Genomic DNA, 26,364 nt, shown 5'->3' on the forward strand with positions numbered 1-26,364 from the left:
AAGAGTGACTCAGGAGAGATGTTTACACACAGTGTGAAAGTAGCATAAGTGGTCAGGTGTGTTCTCATATCCACCCTGTGGCTCTAAAACTGTTCCAGTTTTCCCCCGCAATACCCTACTTACCCACTGCTACTGTACTAATGTCTGAATATGACAAGGACTATAAACATTCTAATATTGTTTTATTACTGCAATCACATTTCCATTCAAGGAAATAAGATCCAGCTATTGGAAGCTTGAAAACATTTCTTATAAAACATACCACAGGCTTGCGTTTTAATTGGAAGGATTGGAAAAAGAGACTTAGGTCTTCCACCAAAAAAAGAAGAAACAGATATGCTATCCATGAAGATCTTACAATCCCTCAACCTCCACACTTCAGATAACTTCCTGTGTCTCTCGCCTCCCCTAGGTGGGGAATCACATGGCTAAGAATGGGTAAGAATCAATGAATCAGCTATGAAGGATTCCAGGCTTTGGGCTCCAGTTCCTTGCCAGTTCGTTCCCTCCTTCCTTTCCTTCTTCCCCTTCTGCACAAAGAACAGCCCTTCCAGGTTCATGGCAATAGCACAGGGAGAGCTTAGTGCCCTTCCCAGTCCCCGCCAGCCTGACCCTCATCCCAAGTTGCTGCAGCTGGCTTCTTCTACAGCAGCTACTCACAGCTGGCTTTGAATACCCTGGTATATTGAAGGTACACAGGGGCTTCTTGTTCTTGCTTTAAGCAAAGCAACTTTCCTTAATGTTGCCATCCTTCACATATGTCATGCAAGAGGGATACTTGCTTACAGTTAACCAGAAGGTAAGGAAGTAGCAGATATAGGCAACGTTGCCTGCTATAGGCACAAATACACAAAAGGTATATATATATAAAGGGCCAAAATCCTGGCTAGTGAATAACAAAGCCAGAAGTAAAAACCAGCCCAAACCTGTTGCTAAGACTCCCAGGATCCTAAACACTGGCTCAGTAGGAAGCAGTATTGTTAGAACTGGCTCATTTCCCACTCAGTTTCCCACCAGATTCCCTTTTCCTCCTTTGATTTTTAAAACTATCTTTTAGGACAGATACTACCTTTTCAGAAGTAGATACTTCAAGGCGGGGGGGTGGGGTGGCTCACATCTTGTGATTCTACCTATTCATGAAATGGAGACCTGAGGATTGTATAGTTCAAAGCTAGCTATAACAGAAAAGTCCTTCAAATGCTTTTCTCCAATTAACCAGAAAAAGAATCAGAAATGGAGCTGTGACTCAAGTGGTAGAGTACCAGCCTGGAGTGAAAAAAAAAAAAAAAAAGGTAATGGCCAGCACCCAGACCCTGAGATCAAGCCTCAGTTCTGGCATTTAAAATCAAAGTAGATACTTCAAGGAGTTAATTTCTGTATTCTTTCCAGGAAAATAAAAAGTGCACTGAAATGTGATAGATAAAACCTAGGGAGGAAGGGGATTACACAGAGGGAGGGTCAGTGGAGTCCCAGGGTATGATGAGGGAAGGACAGCGATTAAAACCACATGTGAACCTCTACAGAGCATTTACAGCTGTGCTAGTCACTCTCTAAGTCCTTTACAGGATGAATGCAGCCCTCACAAAACCTGTGTGCAGTAGGTCCTATTAGTCCCACTTGCCAAATGAAGAAACCAAGAATTGGAACATACGGGCCCTGGGTGATCATTTGTGGAGCCCAGATAGGCACTTCCACAGTTTGGCTCCAGAACCCAGCTCTTATCCATGAGCCTGTTTCACTTTCAGCTTTGACTAGAAAGCAACAGTGGGTGGCCTTCCTTTAAGCACTGACCTCCATCTAGCCTGAGTTCCTCTGCAGGTCAAGGAAATGAATACTGAGTTGGGACGCACTGATATGAGACAGGTAACACGAGGAAGTCCTGGCATCTGTAACTCAAGAGATCACACACAGAAATATTCTGTCCTGCAAAACAGCCTCCACCGCAGGGTGTTCACTCCAAACTGAGCATCCATTACAGAGCTCACCTCTGAATGCCTCATGTAAAATGCCCTCAACTCAACCATATGTTTCTTTTAAATATCCTCAAATATGGATCAGGTATGTGTAGCGTCAACTGGAGCCATGTCCAGACAATAAGATAGTAAGCTGATTATTTGGTTGCTTTCATTATATTATTTTATCCTTTCTGGCTTCTAAAATGAGTCTGATGACAATTTCCACATTAAGTAACTAAAAGTAATCCCACTGCTTGGGAGACTAAAGCAAGAACCTCATGAGTTCATTATCCCATCTCTATCTCCATTGAAAAGGACTGTGAGAATCTGCTGGATACAAATAACAAGCAAATAACAAAGCACTGAGTTTGAGAATCAGGCTTGGACATAAAATAACCTGGATTCTAGTCCCAGTGATGACTATGTGCCTCATTTGTGACATGGGATGGTATCTAACTTGACAGGGTTGAGGCAGGAAAGAAATGGTACTCATGCGATTGTTTCTAACATATTTATAAGATATTTCTTTGTTGCTTTGTATGTCCCTCCCCCACGGTATAACCCCTGCTTTCACTGTATTTGATGTTGGTATAATTTGTGGAGGGGAAGGAAAAAAACAAATTGTTTAAATAGGGATACAGGTGGACCCATTGCAACAATGAGATGTACAAGATGTTATATGGAAAAACGAACTTTACTACTTTGGTGCGGGAAGGAGGGGAGGAGGATGGGAAGGGATGGGAAGGGGAAACAAAGGAGGAAGCAACAATGCTTGATATGAAATGTACTCATTACCTTGCTCATGTAATTGTAACCCCTGTGTATGGCATTTTCACAAGGAGGAGGAGAAGGAGGAGGAGGAGGAGGAGGAGAAGGAGAAGGAGAAGGAGAAGGAGAAGGAGAAGGAGAAGGAGAAGGAGAAGGAGAAGGAGAAGGAGAAGGAGAAGGAGAAGGAGAAGGAGAAGGAGAAGGAGAAGAAGAAGAAGAAGAAGAAGAAGAAGAAGAAGAAGAAGAAGAAGAAGAAGAAGAAGAAGAAGAAATGGTAGTCAAACCAGCTCATGGGAATTGTTTAACAAGAGAACTACTTACAAGGCACCAAGCAAGAACTGTGAAATACTGGGAGCAGGTAGCCACAGGGAGCCATTGCCTCTGCAGGTTTAAAGGCTCGGGGAGAGACTGTTTATCAGAACCCAATAAGAATTGAGCTATAACAACTGCTGAAGGTCCACCTACAGGATAGTGGCCAGGCAAGGGGCCCAGACCACGGCCTTCCAAGCTTAGGAAGGTAGGGAAGCTGGGGGTACCATACTTGGTAGGAAGAGTGGCCAATAGGAAAACCAGCCTGTGGTCTCTCAAAGTTGTCCTGAGCTAAACCTCTCATTATCGCTTATTTTGTGTTTCTGACAATCATATCACAGCAGATGCCATTAAAGGCAGAAAGCATTGGGCTAATTCACAGTTGGGACAGAATACAGCACAGTCTCTGACATGAGATAAACAATGCTTACAAGCTTGAGACCTGATAGTATTTTAAATTATGTAGTTATATGAGAAAAAATGAGGTATAATCAGGTTGCTGTGCAACACAGGAAATTAGTAGAGGTGGACCCTCAGCCCTGCTGTCACCGGGTCCCTCAGCATCAGAGCAACACAATGGGTCCCAAGCCCCACCCCAGAAATTAGTCCAGGTACACACCAGCCTGACTTGGATAAAATCGTAATTTTTTTCCTAATGCCACTGAATTTCCTCAATTTGATTATGTAAATACAGTTAATTCCATTTGGGAGACCATGCAAGCTTAAATACATCAACTCAACAGGAATGTGTCTACTCTTCTTCGAAAGCCATTATAAAAATATCATTTGGAATCACTGTACATTCCAGGAATGACCTCCTAGGAAGAGGAGCAAAACAGCAACCAGACCAGATAGACAGACCACATGTGCACAGAGCACTCCCAGCACACCTAGATTTTATGTTGAAATATAAAAATATTTTGGTACTCCCAAGGGAACCAAACTAATATATTTTAGACATTAAAAATCACACATAGACATTAAAAAAGCTACTGAGGTGGCTCAGTGGTAGAGTGCTTGCCTTGCATGCATGAGGCCCTAGGTTTAATTCCTCAGCACCACATAAGCAGAAAAATCCAGAAGTGGCAAAGTGGCTCAAGCGGTAGAGCGCTAGCCTTGAGCTGAAGAGCTGAGGGACAGCGTCCTGGCCCACCATTCAGGCCCCACAACCAACCAACAAACCAACAAACAAACAAAAAACACATAGCAATTCATCCTAAGAGCAATATAGGAATATTTATTCATTAAAACTTTGCCATAAATAAATAAATATAAAAAAAAAGAAAGTGAAAAAATTGCCCAGGACAGAACTGTAAAAAAAAAAAAAAATCAATTCTTGCCAGGCACCAGTGGCTCATACCTATAATCCTAGCTACTAAGGAGGCTGAGATCTGAGGATCCTGGTTTAAAGCTAGCCTGGGGGAAGACCATGACACTCTTATTTCCAATTAACCACCAAAAAACCAAAAGAAGAGGTAGGGTTCAAGTGGTAAGGAACAAGCCTTGAGTAAAAAAGCTATGGTGAGCTAGAGACTTAGGCCCTGAGTTCAAGCCTATCACACACACACACACACACACACACACACACACACACACACACACACACACACACACACACACACACACACACACACACACACACACACACACACACACACACACACACACACACACACACACACACACACACGAAAAACAAAAGAAAAGAAAAAACCGGAGGGGGGATATGTTTGTAGTTTCTCATTCACTCCCAAGCTTGTTGTGTCTAGGAGGCCTCTGGCCCTCGACTTTGCTGTGTGTACAATGGGTAGAAGCTGAAGCTCTGGACCTAAGGACACCTTCACCTCTAAGAGGAAAGGCAATGTATCTCAGTCACTTCACACTGGGCTCCCCACCTCATCTTCCCCCGAACCCAGCTCTCTCCCCAGGACCCAACAGAGCCACAGGGACAAAGGGTAAGGGTCACTAGAGCAGCACAACTGCTCCTCATGTGGCATCTGGGCTAGGAGAGTGGATCCCTGACTGCCTGTCACCCCAAACTGCTGAGTACCCTACAGACAGCCAAGGCCCCCCTGAGGGAATACTTCACCTCTGTGGTCTCTGTTCAAATCAAATCAGAGAGACAGTGCACAACCCAGGGTCTAAAACTGAAGGGCCCACCTGACCCCTTCAGTGCCCATTTAGGAAATACAGCCATCTGTCTCACGTTGTCCTTTTCAAGTGCTCTTCTAATTAATTTCCAGGGAAACTTCCGGATGCCCTGGTCCTTAACTTCCTAACAGTCTGCAAGGCTGCAGATGGGAAAGAGGGTTACTGCTAGCATGTGGCCGGAAAAATCTGTGTATGGTCCACTCCCCATCCCTTAGCCCCCCATCCCCTCCACACACACACTATGCACTACACCAGACTGTCCAAAGCCTTATGCAACTCTGTTACTCAGACCTCCTGGACATAGGTGCCAAGCTGTCTCTCATTGCCTCCTAACTCCAGCCTGGCCTATAGGCCAAGTGTGGGCTTCCTCTGGGTGCTTATTAAAGGCTCAGACTGCAGAGGCTCAGGCCCCAGCCTATCCCAAGTAGAACTACAGTTGAACTGCACCCTCCAAGGACACATACATCCAATGTGGGCCACTCTGAACCAGAGAACCCTCTGACCTTTTCATCAGAACCAAACCTGTGAGACTAGTCATAGGAGAAATGGTTTTTAAAAGGGTGGGAAGAAAGCATAATCCCATTCCCAGCAGATATACCTCATTATTCACACACTCATGAATGGGGAGACAGGAGCCTGGCTCGCTTTATTTCAAAGCCAAATCCAAGGGTAGGAAAAGCGAGTGAGGGAATTTTATTTGAAATCACCACCCACCATCACAAATGCAAATTTCTCCAGTAAATGGTACTATACAAGCGTAAGGTGGCAGCATGGCCAGGCAAAAGACAGCCTCATAAGATGAGATGGCCAGCAAACAATTTCATTTCTTTATTAGAGTGGCGATTCTCCACTGGGCAAGGTCTGGGGACATCTGGATTGTCCTAAGTAAGGGGGTGCAAGCATCTCAGAGATGATGCTAAACCTCGTACAAAGCCCAGGCCAGCCTACCACTCTCCATGCTACAAACCACTGGCAAGGATTTAGCCAATCTCCACCCCCACCCCCACCCCCACCCCCCCCCCCCCGCAAAAAAAATCATCAGTAGTGTCCAGGCTGAGAAAACCTAGTTGCAGGATTCTAGAATGTCATTGTCTCACCACTTGGAGCCCCAAGCACCCCACCAAGGTTCTCACACCAGTAGAAGCTTGTGTTTCCCTCACTTCGCAGACACCCCCACCCCCACCCGAGGCTCCAAGAAGGGCTGCTATTGAGTGTATGACAGCCAGGGACTGAGAGCCTGGCCAGTCCTTTCCGCAGGAAGGGCCTCGCTTGTCCCCTCATTACTCATGCAGCCCAGGCCTTCAGTTACCTATTATGAAGTCACGCATGTGCAGTGAAAACTGGAAGGGGCCTGGGCAGCCCTCTAGCCCAGCTCCCTTGGCATATGAAAGGGGCTGCAGGCATCCTGGCAGACCCAGCACACAGACCCTTTATAACAGAGCAAAAGGAGCCCTCATTTGCAGGACAACAGAAAAAGGACACAATAACTGGAGACAAACCTAGTGTCTGAAGAGTGAAGAATGCAAGCAATCATTGAAAGACACTGCTCTAGCATTAGCTCAACTCTCCTAAAAGTGCATCCTGCTTCTCCTTTTCTGGAAGGCACAGGCATCCTAATCCCAACTGTTTTGGGCATCCTCTCTCCCACCAATGATCACTGAGAACACTGTCTAGAAAGTGAACCTCATTTCACACAACAGAGAAAGACCATTCCTTACGTGCAGAATAATGATACATATTGCTTTGCCCAGTCTGGCCCAACTTGCAGTGTTGCTGTAGTGAAATTACTACAAGTTCCCTTTCCTAGGTGTCTCAGCTTGGACAATCAGTTATAACCTTTCTTCCAGGGCACCCTGTTCCCAGGGAGAACAAAGCAGCAAGCCTGGCATGCTTTTGCAGAGACCTTAAAGTTAAACTCATGTGCAATTATGTCTAATTTGGCCTTGGCTGGTGACATGCCAACTGACCAAAATTCTGCCTGCTCACTAAAAAATGACTGGACACTGATGAAGGAAAACCCAGGTTAAGCAAACACGCTCTAATCTTGAAGGGGATATTGGCACAAACCATGGGAAAACTGCTCTGAAGCAGACCTGCAAAGTTACTTACCCAAAGAATTGCCAGTTCAAATTCAGGGCATCTTTCTAGGGCTCTAAAAACTCACATCTCTGTGTGGTGCATATGCTCTGACTCAGGTGTGGTGTGAAGGAAGGCAGGGAGTTGGGTAAGAGTACCAGAAGAGCAAGGTCAGCAAGCTGATCATTAACAATTCTTCTCAACATTCACTTCTATCTGAGATGCTGAAAGCCCAAGCAAGTCAAGTCTCCCCCAAAGGGAACACTTCTCAAAACTGGAAGAAATTACATGAAAACAAATGTCATTTTCTCTCATAATATAATTAGAGGTCTCTCTGGGAAAAAAGAAGACTGCAGAAGAGGAAATAGCATTCAATCTACAACTGTTAACAATTTGACGCATTTCCTTCCAGGCTTTCCCCCCTACATTGCTTAACTTCTCACTTCCCTAGTGGATCTTGTTTTTTCACTTTGTTATATAAGCATTTCTCCATAATTTTATGAACTAATCTATTTATTTTAAATTGTGTCTGTGGTTCGCCAAATGGCAACAATTACAGCTGTTTGCTATTGAGACTTCAAACGTTTATGCATAACAGAAGGTAGTAAATAAAGAGGATGGAGAGGAGAAAAGAAACCAAACAATAAAATCTTAATGACAAGTCTGTCTCTCAGAATAGTTATTTTCCCCAGGGTACTGGGTTTTGAAGCCCTCCTGAAATCCTATTTGAGCCTGCATAGGTTCCAGAAAGATCAAGCAAACTCAGAGAAGGAAATGGTAGGGAGATCAGGGCTTACTCTCACCAAGGGTGAGAAGTAATGCTAAAGAGGAGAAAGCAGAAAGCATCTGACTGCTCATTGTCAGCTGTCATGCCTTCTCAGGGTCTACAGAATCCTTGACATCTAGAGCAGTCATGGTGCCCTAAGCTTCCCATCTTCTCTTCCATTTTCCAACACACCTATGCCTTCTGCCACCATTCAGTTGTCTCTGCCTCCTAGGTTCTTTTCTTCTCCTGTTACTGGGTATTCTCTCCACACCATACACTGCACTCTGTGCTTTAGATCTGCTATCCCATTTTGTCCTAGTGATACCATCAGACAGGTACCATGATCTTAAATCACTTCAGTTTAAACAGAGGAAACCAGAACTGAGTAGTAGTAAGTGACAGAGTCATACTGCTCTGAGTTACTGCGCCGTGGCCCCCACTGGAAAGCCACAGGGCCGCCCAGAGCACAGGTGTGTCATCGAATGCTATTTCCATCTCACTTCCTGCCTACACAATTTTGTGGACATAAATCTGTTCGAAACAAGAAAGAATAAGTAGAGAAATCAGATAAAGGGAAAAATTAAAATAGACAAGAACAAGGAAGGCAGCAAGGATATAAATATCCTGAAAACCATGCTTAAACACTTCATGAATTCTATAGTTGAGTTCCAGATTTGGTTCTGTGCTTTCTATTTGCCAAACCAAAATACAGAAAGTGGAAGTTTATAAAGGAGTTATGGATTTATCTCAGAAAGTCTTGTTGCTATGGAGATCATGTTGGAAAGATGTCTGTCTCTGCCATCCAGCCTGATCCAGGGCTTCACAACGAGCTTATTTTATACTTAACAGTTGACTAAACTGATAGGAATTACCATGTAAATGTGATGAACCATTCTAGTAAGGACTACACACTTCCTGGTTCCCTTACTTGGCATGTGCTAAAGTTACTGGTCATAGGTCTAAGTCATTGAGTTACTTGATCCTTCCTATAGTTGAAGGATGCTTTTCTGAGTACATGCTTGTATACACATGTGCTCTCAGAGTTAGTAACATCCACCACGGTTTTGATTTTTAATGTTCCCAAGGCTTTAGTTTATTTGGTGCTTGTGGACACTTCCCACTATTTCTTCTGTTTTGCTTTTGTGATGACATCTCAGCCTTGGTGATGACCAAGCTCAGATGTAAAAGCATAAACATCAGGACTGGAAATGTAGCTCATTAGTAAAGCCCTTGTACAGCATGTACAAAGTTCTGGATTTCATCTCCAGCACCACTAACAACAACAACAATAATAATAATAACTACAGCAGCAGACACTAGCCAATACCACTAACTTGCTGCCTCTGCCTAGAGAGATGCCCATCGCCATTCACAATTAGCCAAAAGTCACTATGCCAAGAAATTTAGGATGCCTACAAATCTACTTTCTCTGAAATTTAATGGCTATCCTGGGTTGAAGACTAGCAATTTTTTATGGCAAGAACAAAAAAGGAAACTAGTTAAATGCTTTACCCAAAAGACAGCGTTCCAAGTACCAAAGGTGGATTTTTTTGCAATTTAATTCCACAGGTACAAAGTCTGGTGTCATACCACTTGGGTTCCAATCCCACTATGTCACTTACTAGCTGTACCTTGGGTTAAGTGTATTACTCTGTACCTCATCTTTCCCACCAGTAAACTGCTGATAATACCTCAGAACATGGTTACAGGATTAAATTGGGCATTTCATAAAAGTGTTCAGAACAGTACTGGGCATTTATAAGCATTAGCTATATTGGCTATTGTCAATATTATTAGAGTCTGACTGAGAAGGTTTTATGTCCTGCCCCTTCTCTTGTAGCTGTGTACACAAAACTACTTCTCCTGGTGCTGTCACCTCCTACCAAATGTGAAACATACTCTCTACAGCCTGTATGTGGGAACTGGAGACACACAGAAGACCTATGAAGAAGAGCAGGGCTTTCCACTGAGGTAGGAATGTCCAAGTTTCACATTTTACTAAGCTCTTCTGCAGAGCCAACGGTTTTTCTTGTTAAGTAACCCTGGGAACTCCATACATTGTACTTAGCACAAGCTGCAAACTAATCATTAAGAGACAACAACTTAGTTACTTGGAATTAGACTGGTGATCTTATCCTTCTCATTGCCACCCACAGGGAAGGAGTGACTTTCCAAATCGGCAGGAAGCTTGGACCATGCACCTTTGCCAAAGCACAATGAATCGAGAATCCTCCAAACACACCTGCTGAGTCTGCACCCTGAGCAGTTAAAATCACAGACACTCACCCTCAGGATAGGAAGGAACGTCCCATAGGCGAAGTTCACACTCGTCCAGAGTCCTCACCTGCTCCTCATACCAGTGTCCCTGTTAAGAACCACCATTTGAGAGGCCTCAGCTGCAGTCTCATGTTCACCAACAGAAAGTCCACTCCATAAGGAGGGCACAGAAAAGGTGGAACAAGGGTGAACAGATACACCAGTGGTACTCACTAGACACTATGTGGAAAATGAACTGTACATCTTGTGGGAGTTGACAGGAGGGAAACAGTGAGAGAGCACAAGGGAAGGGGAGACATGGTTCAAAAAGAAATGTACTCATTACCTGACTCATGGAACTGTAACCTCTACAATCACCTCTACAATAACAAATATATATGTATATATACATAAATGTGCATATATATATATGTGTGTATATATATATATATATATAGAGAGAGAGAGAGAGAGAGAAAGCAATAACTCATTTAAAAATAACAGTTTCTAGTCAAATGCAGGGGCTCCCAATCATAATCCCAGCTACTTAGAAGGCAGAGACCAAGAGGATCTTGGTTCAAGGCCAGCCTAGGCAAAAGTTAACACGACCCTAATTCTACCAATAAGCTAGGCATGCTGATATGCACCTGTCATCCCAGCTATATAGGAGACACAGGTAGGAATACTGAGGTCTGAGGCCAGTCTCAGGCAAAAATAAGAGACCCAACCTAGCCAGGCGCAGGTAGTTCACACCTATAATCCTACACAGGAGGCTGAGATCTGAGGATCACAGCTCTTAGCCAGCCCAGGCTACCCAGAAAAAGCTGGAAGTGGCACTGTGGCTCAAGTGGTAGAGCTTTAGCCTTGAGCACAAGGAAACTCAGGGGCAGTACCCAGGCCCAGAGTTCAAGCCCCAAGACCAGGAAAGAGAGAGAGAAAGAGAAAAAGAAAGAAAAAGAGAAAGGGGAAGGGGAACCCAACCTAAAAAAGAACTGAATAATAATAATCCTTTAAAAAAGAAGTGTGGGAGTGGAGGGAGATGTGGGTTAATTGGTAGAGTACCTGCCTAACAAATAAGAATCCCTGAGCTCAAACTCAAGTACCGCCAATAAAAAAGAAAGAAAGGAAAGGAAGGAAAGAGGGAGAGAAATAGGGAAAGAGAGAGAGATTACAAAAGAAAAGAGAAAAAAGAAATGACAGCGTCTGGAGTTATCTGCAGTTATCTAGATTTTCTTTGGAACCAATGGGAAATGCTGTGATATTATATAAAACTTCAACTTTAGAAAAAAATTATTAGTTTTAAATGGTGTTGTGCAGAGGGTTAACACTTCCATAAATTAGGTGAAGACTACATTTTTGGACAATATCACCCCTTAAAACCTCCTTTAACTTTTAACTTTACATAGATGAATCCATGCAATTCTGGTTCTGATTGACCATTTTAGTGCAGATCATGAGTCAAGAAACTTCTCACCTTGCCCAAAGTCTCTCACAGCTAATATTCGGAGAATCAGGCTAACAAACTGCACCAATCGTCTATTTTTAAAATCCCATATGCAGCCAGATGCTGGAGGCTCATGTCTGTAATCCTAGCTGCTCAGGATCTGAGGATCTTGGTTTGAAGCTAGGCTGGGCAGGAAAGTCTGTCAGACTTTTATCTCCAATTAACTAGCAAAACGTTTAAAGTGGAGGTGTGGCTCAAGTGGTAAGGTACCAGCCTTGAGCCAAAAAACTAAGAGACAGCTCCCAGGCCCTGAGTTTAAGCCCCAATACTTGCACCAGAGAGAGAGAGAGAGAGAGAGAGAGAGAGAGAGAGAGAGAGAAATCCCATATTTCCCAGAGAGTTAGCTTATGGTTTTATTATTTACTACTTTTACAGACAAAAGGCAGAAATAAATAATATTAGTTTACATAGTAACAATAAAAAAGTAGACTCCAGTTCTTGTCACCCAATGTCACCAAGAAGTTCTGTCACAACCAGATTTTATTCCCATTTTTCTTTGTTCTGTTCAAAGATAAGATAGAGCCACACAAGACTTCCCAGGAGGTAGACTGAAAAAGTCTAAAGACCCATATTTGATTTGAATCCTCCTTGAATCAAAGGTACTTTGCTCTTCCAAGTATTCCTCCATTCATTCCACTAAAAGTAAGGGATTACTTCCCACTTCTGAGTATACACCCAAAAGAAGGGAAAGCAAGAACTTGAGTAGTGTGTACACACTGATGATAGCAATGTAATTCACCATAGTCAAAAGGTGAAAACCAACCTACATGTTATGAACAGAGGACTGGATGAAGCCAAATGTAGAATACACACATAGCATCCATAAAGGGGAGTATTATTCAGCCTTTAAATGAAAGGAAATCTTGTCACAGGCTGCAGCACAAATGAACAGACACTAAGGGCATACTAAGTGAAATAAGCCAGACTCAGAAGAACCAACACGATATGATTTCACTTCGGTAAGCCACCTGGGGTGGTCAAATTAAGAGATACACAGTAGCATGGAGGTTAAGACAGTATGTATGGAGGAAAAAGTGTAAAGTTATTATTAAACCAGTACAGAGTTTCAGTTTGGGGAGAAAAGAAGTTCTGAACGTAGTTGATGATGTTATACAACAGTGGAATAGTTACACAACAGTGTAAATGTACTTCTGATGCTGCAGGCTGCTCACTGGAAAATGTTTACAACAAGAATTGTACGTTGTATGTATTTCACCACAATAAAATATGCACATTACATGTGGAACTTAATTAACTCAATGGACTTCAAAAAATGGCCTCACAGTGGAGGACTTAAACTGCCTCATCACTAGAAGCGGGAGACCGGACACTGTGGCCAGACATGACCCATGTAGGGGAAACGAGAATCACTCCTGAGACATTCATACCTGGAAACTGGCCTGAACTCCACAAAGAACTAATGGAGATGTGGGAGGTACTCACTGCTCCAGCCCAGGGGAGCCTAAACAGGAAGAGCAGTCACAGGCAAATGAAGGGGGGCTCTGAAGGTCAGTTGGGGAAATTATGTGGGTTTATGTTGTCCCACAAAACTAAGAATGATGGCTGCTGTGGTCCTTTCTGAGATTCTGAAGATTCAAACATGGAAAGACAAAATACAAGAAAAATACCATACTGGAGTTGAAGAGAAGGTGGTCATTCTTTTTTCCAGATGTAGAAAGAAGCTCAGAGTCTGGGGCCATGGCTCAGATAGTGTAGCACCTGCCTTGCAAGTAAAAGTGCTAGGTTAAATCCCCATACCAAAGAGTAGGAGGCTCAGAGAAATCATACTTAGAGAAAGAGTAACTGGTACTTCAATCCAAATCTCAAAATGCCAGAAGCTGCCCTTGGTGGCACAGTGCTTCACATCTCTCACTAATCCAGGCTGACAATACTTCCTAGGTTACTTCTAGAAGGTGGAGCAGTTGGATTTCAAGTTTGAGGCCAGCCCAGATAAACACAGTAAAACTCTATCTCAAAAACAAAACACAAACAAAAGGGCAGGGGATGTAGATCAAATTGTAGAGTTCTTGTCTAGCATTCACGGGATGCTGGGTTCAATCCCAAATACCACACAATAAATATATTACTATATAGAAGCAATTTTAAGTTTCATGTCTTTCCTAGAGTTCACCTATTCAAACTTGAAGTTGCAGCCAGAGTCTACACTGGAGAAGAAGATATAAGCCCAAATCCTCTAAATAATCAGCCAATTCAAGCCAAAAGAAGCAAACACAATTCTGGAGATTCAAGGAAGAAGGCTTTAAGGCAATATCTAGAAGTATCAAACAAGGCCTTGGATTTTCATGGGAAAAAAACCCCACTGCACCTTCACACATTCTTTTTAAAAATATAAACATGGCCAGGCACTGGTGGCTCATGCCTTGTAATCCTAGCTACTCAGGGGGCTGAAATGTAGTTCAAACTCTGGTCAGAAAAGACCAGAGACATCTCCAATTAACCAGCAAAATGCCAGAAGTGGAGGTATAGCTCAAGTGATAGAGTGCCAGCCTTTAGCAAAAAAGTCAGGCAAGAGCACAAAGGCCTGAGTTCAAGCCCCTGTACTAGCAAATTAATTCACCCATTAAAAACAAACATGTTTTTCATTTGAAAAATAAAATTCATTAGCAAATCCATAACAAAAGCAAGGGCATGTTTCTATTAACTCTGTAATAACTTTTTCTTTTCTTAAAAGAATACTTTATTGTTATTAAGAAGGGTTACCATTTCATAAGTCAGATAATGAGTACATTTCTTTTTTTTTAATGCCACCCCTTCCTTCACTTTCTCCCAGTTTCCCCCTCCTATCCCTGCCCACAAGTTACATAGGTCATTTTCCACAGAGTGTATACCAAATAGCATGATTACATTTGTTCACCTTTCTTCCCTCCCTTTCTGTACCTCTCTTTACCCACCCCCAAAATAACCACCATCGCCACCACCACTTCCAACAAAAACCTGCTTCCATTTCCTGGAATTCCTTTTGATGAACAGTATTTCAAATGTTCAGGGAAGTTATACCTTTGGGTATAACTCCACTAAGAGTATCCTCCTTTAGTCTGACAGTGTGTGAAGGCCTAGAGTCCTGTACAGGTTATCATGCAATGACCCTTTCTTGAACAAACTTCCTGAGCTCTCCTTGCCAGGCTCTGGGAAGGCTGCCTTTTCTGGAGCTTTCCTGGGTGCCAGGGTTTAACAGGTGATAAATGGAAAACCCATTCCATGAGATCTGCTGTGTGACTGACACCTTGCCAACCCAATCCTGTGAAGCCTGCTCAGTAAACCCAAGCTGAAGCACTTGAGTTTCCAGTGGGGAAACGGCCAAGTGTGGCTGAGAGAAATGGCCCCTTTGGGGAAGGTGAAGAGTAAAGGGGTAATAAGTAATGATTTTATCAAACACTGGAATAAAAGAGAAAAAAAAAACCAGGTAGGAAGGAGAAGATAGCAGAATGGGTGTGCAATTTGGATGTAAGTAACCAAGATTCTCTTTTCTACTGGGTTTTTGTTGGGTTTTTTCCGGTACTTGGGAACTGAGCCCAGAGTCTCAACATGCTAGGCAAAGTGCTCAACCACTGAGCTGAAACCCTGTCCCTAAATGTTCCACTTATCCAGTTCAGTTGAGCTTCTTTAGGTCCAGAAACCTAAAACTTGGCTAACTTCTCAACACAGTAGGCCTGAAGGCTGTCAGATGAAACCAGTGTTCCTCCTCCATCTCCTTACTTTCCCTTGTACGCTACCTATCACAGAGCTCACCACAGGGTTGGCTGACAAGGTTGGTGGTGAACTCTACAATCTGAGAAAGCCTCAGACATATTTTAAGCAGCCCTGTCTCATGTAGATGACATAAGAAATCCTGCATACCGTGGCAACTTAATCCTGGAAGCCTAAATAAGAGAATCCTGGTAAATCCAGAGTGGTCCCTCCTAGCTCACACTCAGGTATGCATGCAAGTGACAGCTCCAAGATCACTGTGAGGTGATATAACATGCAACCCAGAACCCCAAAACCCCACCAACTTTACTTGGAACCAGTACAGAAAATACGGGATTTTGTTTTGTTGTATGGAATGGGGCTGGAACTCAGGGCTTCTCACTTGCTCTACTTTCTTGCTTGGCTGGCATACAGCCACTTGAATAACACCTCCAGCCCAGCATTTTGCTGGTTAATTGAAGATGGAGTCTCATTTCTGTACACACTGGCTTCAAACCACAACTCTCTGGATCTTAGCTTCATGAGTAGCTAGGATTACAAATGTAAACCACTAGCACCCTGCTGGCCTTTGTTTTTGTTTTATTTTTTTCAAGCATACATACACAAGGATAAATCTGATCTCCTTCTAAATTGGTAGGTTAAACTATATTTCCATAAACATAACAGGAATTTTTAGTGGTTAAATTCACTTCTGCTCAAATGGGAAAGGAAGAACAATGAGAGGACAAATAGAAGACAGCAATAGAAAAGGGGAGATAACCATTGCTACCCACCATTCACAGGCTGAGCCTATGTATTACCCATAACCCTTTGAACATACACTCTCTCATCCACATTTTTCAGATGAGGAAAGTAAGGCACATAGAATTAAAATAACTTGGGCTAGGAAGGTGGCTCAGTGGTAGAGCGCTTGCCTTGCATGCTCGAGGCCCTGGGTTCGATTCTTCAGCACCACGTAAGCAAAAAGAAAAAAGCCGGAAGTGGTGGTATGGCTCAAGTGGTAGAGCGCTAGCCTTGAGCTGAAGAGCTGAGGGACAGCGCCCAAGCCCAGAGTTCAGGCCTCACGACCGGACCCAAAAAAAATAATAATAATAATAAAATAACTTACCAGCTGCACAAGGAAGGCAAACCTAAACTCTACAAAAAATGTGCACCTGGCACTTGAAAGCTCTTGAGATTCATATGCCAGGTAATGGAAATAAGTTTCTCATTTAGACAAGCAGTAATGATATATTAAGCAAAAATGGTAGCAATAGAAAATATTTCTTGAACAGGGGTACCAGGGCACCAGCCTATTAGCTAGATAGTTAAATATGAGGAAAACATGTTTCAATCACATGCTAATCAAGTCCACTTGCATTAGGGAATGTATTAGCATTACTATAGATTGAATTCATGCTGCCAAAAAATACAAGAACTGAGACAAAACTTACTAGGAAGTAACGAGTCTACCAAGTTTGTATGTGTATGTGGATGTGTTCTGAGACTGAGCACAGGGTCCATACACATGCTAAGTATCCACTGATTGACTGATGAACAGATTCTTGCTTTTCTGCCCAGGCTGATCTCAAATTCCTGGGCTCAAGTGATCACCCTGCCCCAGCCACCCTAGTAGCTGGGACCACAGGCGTACAGCACCATGCCTGGCCGATGTTTTATGCTATGTAAAAATATTTTCCTTCAGAGATTCTACAGTAGAAGAAAAAAAGAGCACAGTTCAGTTTTCTCCTTTGGGGTCTCAAATATAAACAAACAAACAAAACTACCAACACCCTTTATAAAAATACAGATCTGTAATCACCTTGCAAAGAGGAAATGAGCTGTGAATACTTATGCCTATTAAATAATGTTCCTGCTAACATATTCAACAGTTAGCAAAAATGTGAATGAATGAAAAAAGAAACCTGTATATCGATGTGGAGAAAAAAAGAAGACATCTTCCAATTCTTACCATCCATCCCCATCCCCACACCCAAGGGGTAGAAACCTAGAATTGCCAGGCATGGGACCTCCTTTTTACACAAGAAGCCCCAGCCTTGGCCGATGGTCCTAACATTGGAAACCCTAGCAAAATTTTTCCTTCAAAATCATATTTGTCTCAAGAGGAGGGACAAGTAATCTTATTAAAGCCACATCAAGACAGATTATAAAATATAAACACAAACCCTTAAAAAAAATCAGTGCCTGGGTTTATATGTGGTCCTTGAGCATGCTCAAAGCAAACCCAACAAGGAATGCTATGCATAAAACATTCTGTAACAGGCCCATATGTTTTCACTTACTTGACAAAAACCTGCCAACATGGTGGAGAAGAGTAATAGTATATTAGAAATGTCTTTTTACCCTTCCAATGCCCCATGCATCAACATCACCTGGAAGGCTTGTTAAATTGAAGGGGGTTAGAGGCGGGGGCAGCCCCAGGGTTCCTACAGGTCTGGGTGGGGCCAGGCATCTGTCTTTACAAGTTCTCAGGCAACATTCTGCTATTGCTGCTCCAGTGACTGCTCTCTGAAACCCACAGCAATGATGGAGAAACAGCTGTCTGCTACTGTTAACACCTTGACAGGAAGGGCCATATGTAATACACGACTGTCAAATTGTATTTGATCTTAGCTAAAAGCCAAGAAGTGATATATGATGTTAAAGTTAGAGAAGAGTCAAATTAGGTTTTGTAAAATCAGTGGGCTTCTGGCCAAAAAGGAGTCTTAACTATTGAAAAAGTTCTTCAAACAACAGCTAAGAAACTGGAAACATGGTCTTCATCATTCTTTAATAAAACTACGATGTTGTCACTGGAAGTCATTACATCTCCTGTGAAAGTGAGGAGAGGTGAAAATTGTCACAAGTAAGGGAGGGAGGGGGGATAAAAGAGGAGAAATATTACCCTCAGAGAATTTAGTAGTCTAGATCTTTGCCCTGCTTTAACTATATCTGTTTTTCTCACCTGTTCTCAGAGAAATCCCCTGTCCTTACTGAAACAATCAGACAGTGCTGCTCATCCAAAAGACATTCCCGGCTGGGCGCCGGTGGCTCACACCTATAATCCTAGCTACTCGGGAGGCTGAGATCTGGGGATCACAGTTCAAAGCCAGTAAGGTAGGAAAATCCATGAGACTCTTTATTTATTTATTTTTTTGGTTGGTCATGGGGCTTGAACTCTAGGCCTGGGAGCTGTCCCTCAGCTCTTCAGCTCAAAGCAAGCCCTCTACCATTGACCACAGCACCACTTCTGGTTTTCTGGTGGTTTATTGGAGATAAGAGTCTCATGGACTTTCCTTACCGGAGCTGGCTTTGAACCATGTTTCTCAGATCTCAGCCTCCTGAGTAGCTAGGATTACAGGCGTGAGCCACCAGCACCCAGCTCATGAGACTCTTATCTCTAATTAACCATCAGAAAACTGGAATTGGTACTGTGGCTCAAAGTGGTAGAGCACTAGCCTTGAGCTGAAGAGCTCAGGGACAGCACCTAGGCCCTGAGTTCAAGCCCCACGATGACAGAGAGACAGAGAGAGAGAGAGAGAGAGAGAGAGAGAGAGAGAGAGAGAGAGAGAGAGAGATTCCCAAGCCTAACCAGGAGAGAAGATATCAAGCCTCCCACACACACCCCCACCCCTAGCTTTTCCTCTTTCCCACTGTACTGGGCTACTCATCCATGAATAATGACAAAAAACTTTTCTAAGCATTTCAAAAAACAAACAGATATTTCAATGAGGGACTGGCTAAAGCAATTCACAAGATGGCTCAATTTGACCTGTGTTGCCTATAAAGGATTCCATGATCTGTCTTCTTGTAATTACCCCCTATCCACCCACTGCATGTATCCACAGATCTAAACCTGAACCCAAGCAAACTACCCACACAACAAATTCACTCTCTATTTCAAGGTCATGTCCAAATTCAGTACCTTCAGGAGGCCTTTCCATTCCTAAATCCACACTCCTCCCGCTCACACTGTCACCTCCACTGACCCTGACAGTGCACTTGGAATATAAGCATTATTGTTTATCTCTAGACTCTCTTGCAAACTGTAAGTACCTTAGTCATAATCCCCTCATCTACAACATCTCGTGCATATTAGCTGATCAATTCACTTTAGTATATGCAATTTGCTCAGAATGATGAGCCAAGAGCCATATTGGTCACTTCCAGGAGTCTGACTCCATACATGCCCCAAGAACTCAGGCAGTCAGAGGTAGTTGGGATTGAACCCCACATCTGTCAGCTCCAAAGCTTTGCCACTGCCTCATCAGCTTCTCAAGAGGGAAAGATAAAAGAAGAACAATCAACACCAGGTGGGGTAGTCCATTGCCTGTAATACAGGACTAGAGAATCTGAGTCAGGAGGATATCAAGTTTAAGGACAGCCCAGGCTGCATAGTGAGACATTTTTAAAATAATAATTAAAATAATTAATGAATAAAAACAAGATACAATCAAGCAATAGTATCAGAAAGTACCCAGCTTACTAGTCAGCGGCCCAACTTCAAGTTGCTGCCCATTTCTTATCACATGCAGACTTTAAGGCATGCCCAATGTAGGTAATTAGGTGCATTTTATAAATAATCCCATGGAAAAAAGTCTTTTTTTCACTTCAAGCACCTCTGTGAACTGGGCTGTCTTCATGTATTCATGAAAGCCTCTAACAAATCTGAATGTGCTTGTGTTCCTGTCTGTTTTCTAGGGGAAAAATATAAAGCAAGAATATGGACTCTTAAAAAAATACCACGCATCCTGTAGGCATAAGCACCTAGCTCACATCCAAGCTACTCAGGAGGGGCTGAGATCTAAGGATCATATATCAAAGCCAGAGCAGGTAAAGATCCAGAAGGAGAGCTGTGGCTCAAGTGGTATAGCACCAGCAGAAAAAGCTAAGGGACAGCAATGGCCCAGGCCCTAAGTTAAGCCCCAGTACCAGCATCTACATACCAAAAATAAAAATAAAATACCATGTATCTGTTTTACCCAGAGAACGCCATTCAAATGGCTACAGGTTTCTATAAATCAGGACAAATAGTTGAAAGTAGAAGACAAGGAGCCCCCATGCCTCAGGCCAAACAAGTTGGCAACAGAGAGGGGATGAGGAAAGGCTTCTTTCTAGGTCTGACTATATAGCACTTCAAGTTCCCATAAGCAACTAGCTGTGTGGCCTGGACACAATGTCATGATTTCAGTTTCTCTGGTCTTCCCCAAAGTAATAATGAGCAATTGATTGTAATAATACAACACATGAAAGGCACTCAACCTTAGTTCCATTCTCCCATGCTAACTGCTTGTTCAGAGCATTAGTAGCTTTGGATACTCTGTTGGTTACCATGAATCCTGGACAAATATTAGATCTATTTGTATGCAAGCCGTTAACTAAACAGTACTTTCGAAAAGCAAAGAAGTCAAGAGACTGCCTTTGCAGATGGCTCATGCCTGTAGTCCTAGCTACTCAGGAGGCCGAGATTTGAGGATTGTGGTTCAAAGCCAGTCCTGGCAGGAAAGTCCATGAGACACTTATTTCCAATTAATCCCCAGAAAACCAGAAGTGGAGCTGTGGCTCAAAGTGGTAGAGCACTAGCCTTGAGCAATATAGCTCAGGGACAGTTCTCAGACTCTGAGTTCAAGCCCCAAGACCAAAAAAAGCAAGACAAGGATAGGAGGTGTAACTCAGACAGAAAGAGCATTGCCTGGCTTCCCCAAGATCCTGGGTTCCATCCTAAATATCATACATACACACACACACACACACACCCCTACACACACTACCATACACCAAACATATGGAGTGGAAGGGTAAGAAGCCACAGGAAATCAATAGTTCCCTAGAGAAAAAGAGGTTAGCTAACACCTTAAATAACATTAAATTTTAAAATGAACTTGGAATTACAAGCTTAAACTCTCCCAAACAAGTCATTTTGACTAACACATGTAATTAAAGTTAAAAGCATACTAAAGTAACACTTTAACTGTTGACCTTAAAGCCCCTTCTGGAAAAGCTCAACCAAGACATGAGGCCCACGAAGGAATAGCTTGACTCTTGTCTACCCAAGACAACAGCCCACAGCAGCACTGCCTACATTTCCTCAGAGGAAACAGAAGTGCTGATAGAACATTAACGCCAAGCATACATATGTGCTTAGCTAACCCATTGTACACAGCTGGACTCAGCTAGTAAGAACTCACAGTTCTCCATCTCAGATTGGTAATTGTCACAGAATAAAGTTCAGTTGTCTTGACTACCTCAATACTTATCCAGTAACCAGGAGATTAAGAACTCTCGTTCAAACAAGAGTATTATTCAAAAGCTGATAGCAGCACCTGGGTATGGTGATACATACCTGTAATCCCAGTTACTCTGGAAGCTAGATAGGAGGATTCAGGTCTGAGGCTAGTCCCAAGAAAAAGAATATGCCTCTATCTGAAAAACAAATTATAAAAGCAAAAATACCTGGGGGCACAGTCCTGGAAGCAGAGTACCTATCTAGCAAGTGTGAGGCCCCTGAGTTCAAACCCCATTGCCCTAGTACTGCCAAAAAAAAAAAATACCCTTCCACCAACACACACAAAAACACACATACATGTGCTCTAGACTTACACTGCAGTTTAAAAACCAACAGGGAGGAGCTGGGAAGGTGACTCAGTGGTAGAGTACTTGCCTTGCATACATGCGGCCCTGGGTTCAATTCCCCAGCACCACATAAGCAGAAAAAGTGGCACTGTGGATTAAGTGGTAGAGCACTAGCCTTGAGCTGAAGAGCTGAGGGACAGCGCCTAGGCCCAGAGTTTAGACCCCATCACCGACAAAAACAAAAACAAAAAACAAAACAGGGAAACCGATCACTATTCTTTTTACAATGTGTAAAACACACACTCACACACACACACATACACAAACAAGAATCTCCACTTTCCAGAGCAGAAACCCACAGGTTTACATAGGTTACAGTGACAGTGACCCACAATCAGTGACCCACAGCAACTTTGAAATGTTGATTAGATTATCAGTGGTGACTGAAGTCATCTTTCCAGCCACAAAGCCCCTTTTGCTCACCCTGCTCTTTTGAACTTTCAAGAAATAATTGGAAAGAGAACTTTTGACAGGTCACAGCAGCAACATGTTTTCAGAACTAATGTGGCAAACACAACATGGTTCATTACAACACCACCAAAGGTATTTGCAAATCACAGCTGAGCATCTGTGTTTTTTAGAGTTGGGTTTGAGTACAGAATCAGTTCTGCATGTGCCCCTGCCTGAGTCTGCATCCATTCTTTCCTGACATTGTGTTACTGAGTTGATATTTCAGCTTGGTTCTGTAAGCATCAGTATCACGCCACTTAATGTCAAAGTCCCTAGGAAAATTGCAGGATTTAAATGGAAAGTAGTCTATGCAATTTTAATTCAATGCTCCTGTGTACAAATCAGATTTCTGAAGCAATCCTGCATCTGTCAGAAAGCTGAGAAGGCTTGCAGCCTGCTGAAGAACACATTGAAAACTCCCTCAAGGGCAACTTCTGATGTATTTTACAGACTCTCAGCCTGGTGGGAAGGGGAAGACCACAACAGCCCTGAGCCAGTTAATTACTTTGTGTAGGAATTTGGAATTACTTAATGTAGACTGTTCAGGGAAGTAGAGCAGATGGCAGGACAAAAGCCCACACCTGACCCAAGTTAAACAATTTCACTGAAGCCATCAAAAAGTTGTTAAAGCCTCAAAAACTTACACTAAAAATGTTCAACATTCTCATTACCTTACTGATGTAACTGTAACCTCCCTTTACAGCATCGTTACAAGAAAATAAAATTTTAAAAAATGTTCAGCATTGGCTGAATACCAGTGGCACATAGCTACTCAAGAGGGGACATGGATCAAGATGCATTGTATTCATGAGCTGACATGTTGTTGAACTGTAAGCTTAAGTAAAGATAATAAAAGTATAGTTTAAAGAAATGAGACCTGAGGATCCCAGTTCAAAAACAGCCTATACAAATATATCCAAGGGACCCTTATCTCCAACTATCCAGAAAAAAAGCCAGAAGGGAGGCACCGCTCAAGTGGTAGAGCGCCAGCCTGGAGTGGAAAATAACTAAGCAAGACTTCAAGGCCCTGGGTTCAAGCCCCAGTACTAGCACATGCATGTGCGCGCACACAAACACACACACAGGGGCAGCATTGAAAATAAAATGACAATCATTTATTGGTACCTTATATTTAAGTGTTGGGGAGAAAGCAAGCCTGTGTAGTTCAGTTAGAGGTTTTCTTCAACCTCTACCTACCTCCTTGCCAAATTAATTCAAAAAACAAGCAAACCAAAAACAAAACAAAACAAAACAAAAAAAACCAAACCCCACAACCCTGTAACTCATGCAACAGGGAAAGGACAGATCACTGTGATCCTTCCCTGGTCTTTCTGAGAACAGTCTCCAGCTGACTGTTGACAGAAAACAACCACCAGAAATTGTACTGACACATCAAACCATCTCCTTTGGTATGAATACTCGATATCAGGGAGTGTCTCTTAACAATAGTATATTCTGCTACTTTGCATTTAAAATACACTGTAAAACATCCATTCATCAACCAGTGACAGACTGGCTGTGTAATGGACTCTGTAGTTCATGGTGATGCTAAGGCCACAGAAACCTCAGCACACAAGTCTGTTTTTGACTCGGTTCAGAAGCCACTGAATGGCAGCACTTGAGGAGTCCAGGGAAGGTAAAGTGACTGCAACAATGGCTTCCAGATAGCAGATTGGTGAGGGAAGTTGCAGGAAGACTTCCAAGGTAGGGGGCCCCAAGGACTATGAGCCTGGGGCTTGCCAGCTCCAAGCCTCCCTGATTACTTCTGAGGCACACCGAAGCCACGGGGTTAATTCAGTGAGAATCCAGGCGCCCCCTCGGACGCCTGCGCTGAGGTGGATGGGAACCCAGCGTTCACTCACCACCTTAGGGCCAGGCTGCAGTCTGCCTGACTGATGAGTGATAACTCGGGACCGTGCGCATGCGCATACATTCCAAGCTGTAGTGAGGCTACCTGACCTTCAGAGAGCTTATCACATTCAAGCACTTCCAGAGACCTAAGGTTGACACTACAGCCCCCAGATGAGCCTCCCCCAGCTCTGCTGCCTGGTTTAACCTAACTGCAAACTAATTAAGGCCTCATCTCAGAGGCCTTTCTCACAGCCTGACACCACCAAAGGTCATATAGGAAAACTAACCTTTGACACTCCACTCCAAGACTGGGGGAAAATGGCAGGGGGTGGGGTGGGGGAACTTCTTTTGAAAATTATGTCCGTGACCCTACCCACAACCTACAAACACTTACACACAACACACCTTGCTGGCAGGTACCACCCACCAACCTTAATCTAAATCTGGTTCCTTTGCCACCAAGGCCAATTCAAGCAAAACATTAACCTGTGGCCATGGGTTCACTAACAGGGCCAGCCCTGGAGAAAGACAGCCAACTTTCTGTTTGTTTTAAAGGAAATACTTCCTGGCACATGTTTAGGACTCTGAACTCTGCACACGAAGCCACGTGGTTAGTGCTAATCTGGCTCCATCCACTCACGATCGCCCAAGGCCACCTCTTTCTGAGGGCAGCCCATGGCGGGGCAATCGGGCTCCCAGTTCCGCGCAGCAATCCCCAGGCGCACACTGGATGGGGGGGGGGGTGCAGGAGGACTGGTGCGAAATGTCTCTTGGGGATTTGGCAGGAAAGGATTCACATCCGTGCGACTAGAACTGGCTCCAGAGGCTCAGGTGAGCCCGAATAGAAGGAGCGGGATAAGAAGAGTCGCCTCCTTTCCAGGAAAGCCGCCGCCGCCACGAGCAGAGCGCGCGGGCACACTACTTGGGGTGCCCACCTGTAGCCACGGCAAACAAACTTCCAGCCCCTTCTGGCTTCAGAAGAAATCAAGTCCCTTACGCCACCACCTGGCCCCAGCTGGCAGCGGCCCGGGGCTCTCGGGGCTCCTCACCTGATACCCCTAAAACCCCCACCTGGCCGGGCCCAGAGCCCAGCCCCGGCGCCCGTGGAGGTTCGCGGAGTGGGGGGGTCAGGGCTTGCAGCGGGAGATTCGGAATTTGGAGGGAAACGCGGGAAGACGCTCCTCGCCGCTCTTTGCAACTCCAGCTCCCAACTTTGCCAGCCTCTACCCTCCAGTTCCCCCTCGAGGCGCACGGCCGGCTTCTCCTCTCCCCCCGCCCCCCCGCCCTGCCCCACACACCCCGGGCGATCCTCGGTGGGGAGGGCTCCCCAAGCTTGGCGGGAACCCCGCGCGCTCGGCGTACTTACAGCCATAGCGAGGTCTCTGCAGCGACGGCAGCTCTTCGTGGGGCATCCTGCGCGGTTCTGAAGCCCCTCCGGGGGCGCGCGCCCCGCGGCTCCCTTCGCTGGCCAGGCTCGCGGGCCCCGCGCCCCGCCGGCGCGCTCGGATCCCGCCTCCCGGGTGCCTTCGCCCGGCCTATCCCAGAACGGGCGACGGGCTCCCGCGGTGCTCACTCGCCGGCGCCCGCTGCTGCAGCTGTGCGCTGACACCCGAGCCCAAGTGAACTCTCCTCCCTCTCCCGCCCGCCGCCTGCAACCCGCCGGCCCGCCGCCCGCCGCCGCCTCGCCCAGCAGGTTTCCTTTCTCCTCCCGCCCGGCCCCGTTATTCACCGCCGTGCGAGCGCGCGCCGCCGCACAGCGACCCCTACCGAGCGCGGGGCGCAGCGCAGGCCCGCGTGGGCCCGCCCCCGCCCGGCCCCTTCTCGGCCCCCGGCGGGCTGGGAGGAGAGGGCCGAGCCGCACTTGCGCCCGGGACCCCGGCCACTGCAGCCCTGCGCCCGGCCTGCAGATAGAGGCCACCCTGCACGAAGTTTCACTGCCGGAGCCTTTCAGAGGCTGG

At 44.5% G+C, this 26,364-nt stretch overlaps 1 protein-coding gene across 1 annotated transcript in view; it reads right to left on the minus strand.

Annotated features, from left to right (window-relative positions):
* Positions 1 to 25,995, minus strand: part of LOC138834381 (ras GTPase-activating-like protein IQGAP2) — a 257,374-nt gene extending 231,379 nt beyond the window's left edge. Inside the window, exon 1 of the mRNA XM_070033008.1 lies at positions 25,773 to 25,995. Within this exon, the coding sequence (XP_069889109.1) occupies positions 25,773 to 25,818 (46 nt within the window). The 5' untranslated portion in view covers positions 25,819 to 25,995. The remainder of the gene's footprint in view (positions 1 to 25,772) is intronic.
* Between the last annotated feature and the right edge of the window lie 369 nt (positions 25,996 to 26,364).

The sequence above is a fragment of the Dipodomys merriami genome, unplaced genomic scaffold (genome assembly GCF_024711535.1).
Source record: "Dipodomys merriami isolate MVZ:Mamm:240054 unplaced genomic scaffold, mDipMer1.0.p SCAF_213, whole genome shotgun sequence".
Classification (NCBI taxonomy): Eukaryota; Metazoa; Chordata; class Mammalia; order Rodentia; family Heteromyidae; genus Dipodomys; species Dipodomys merriami.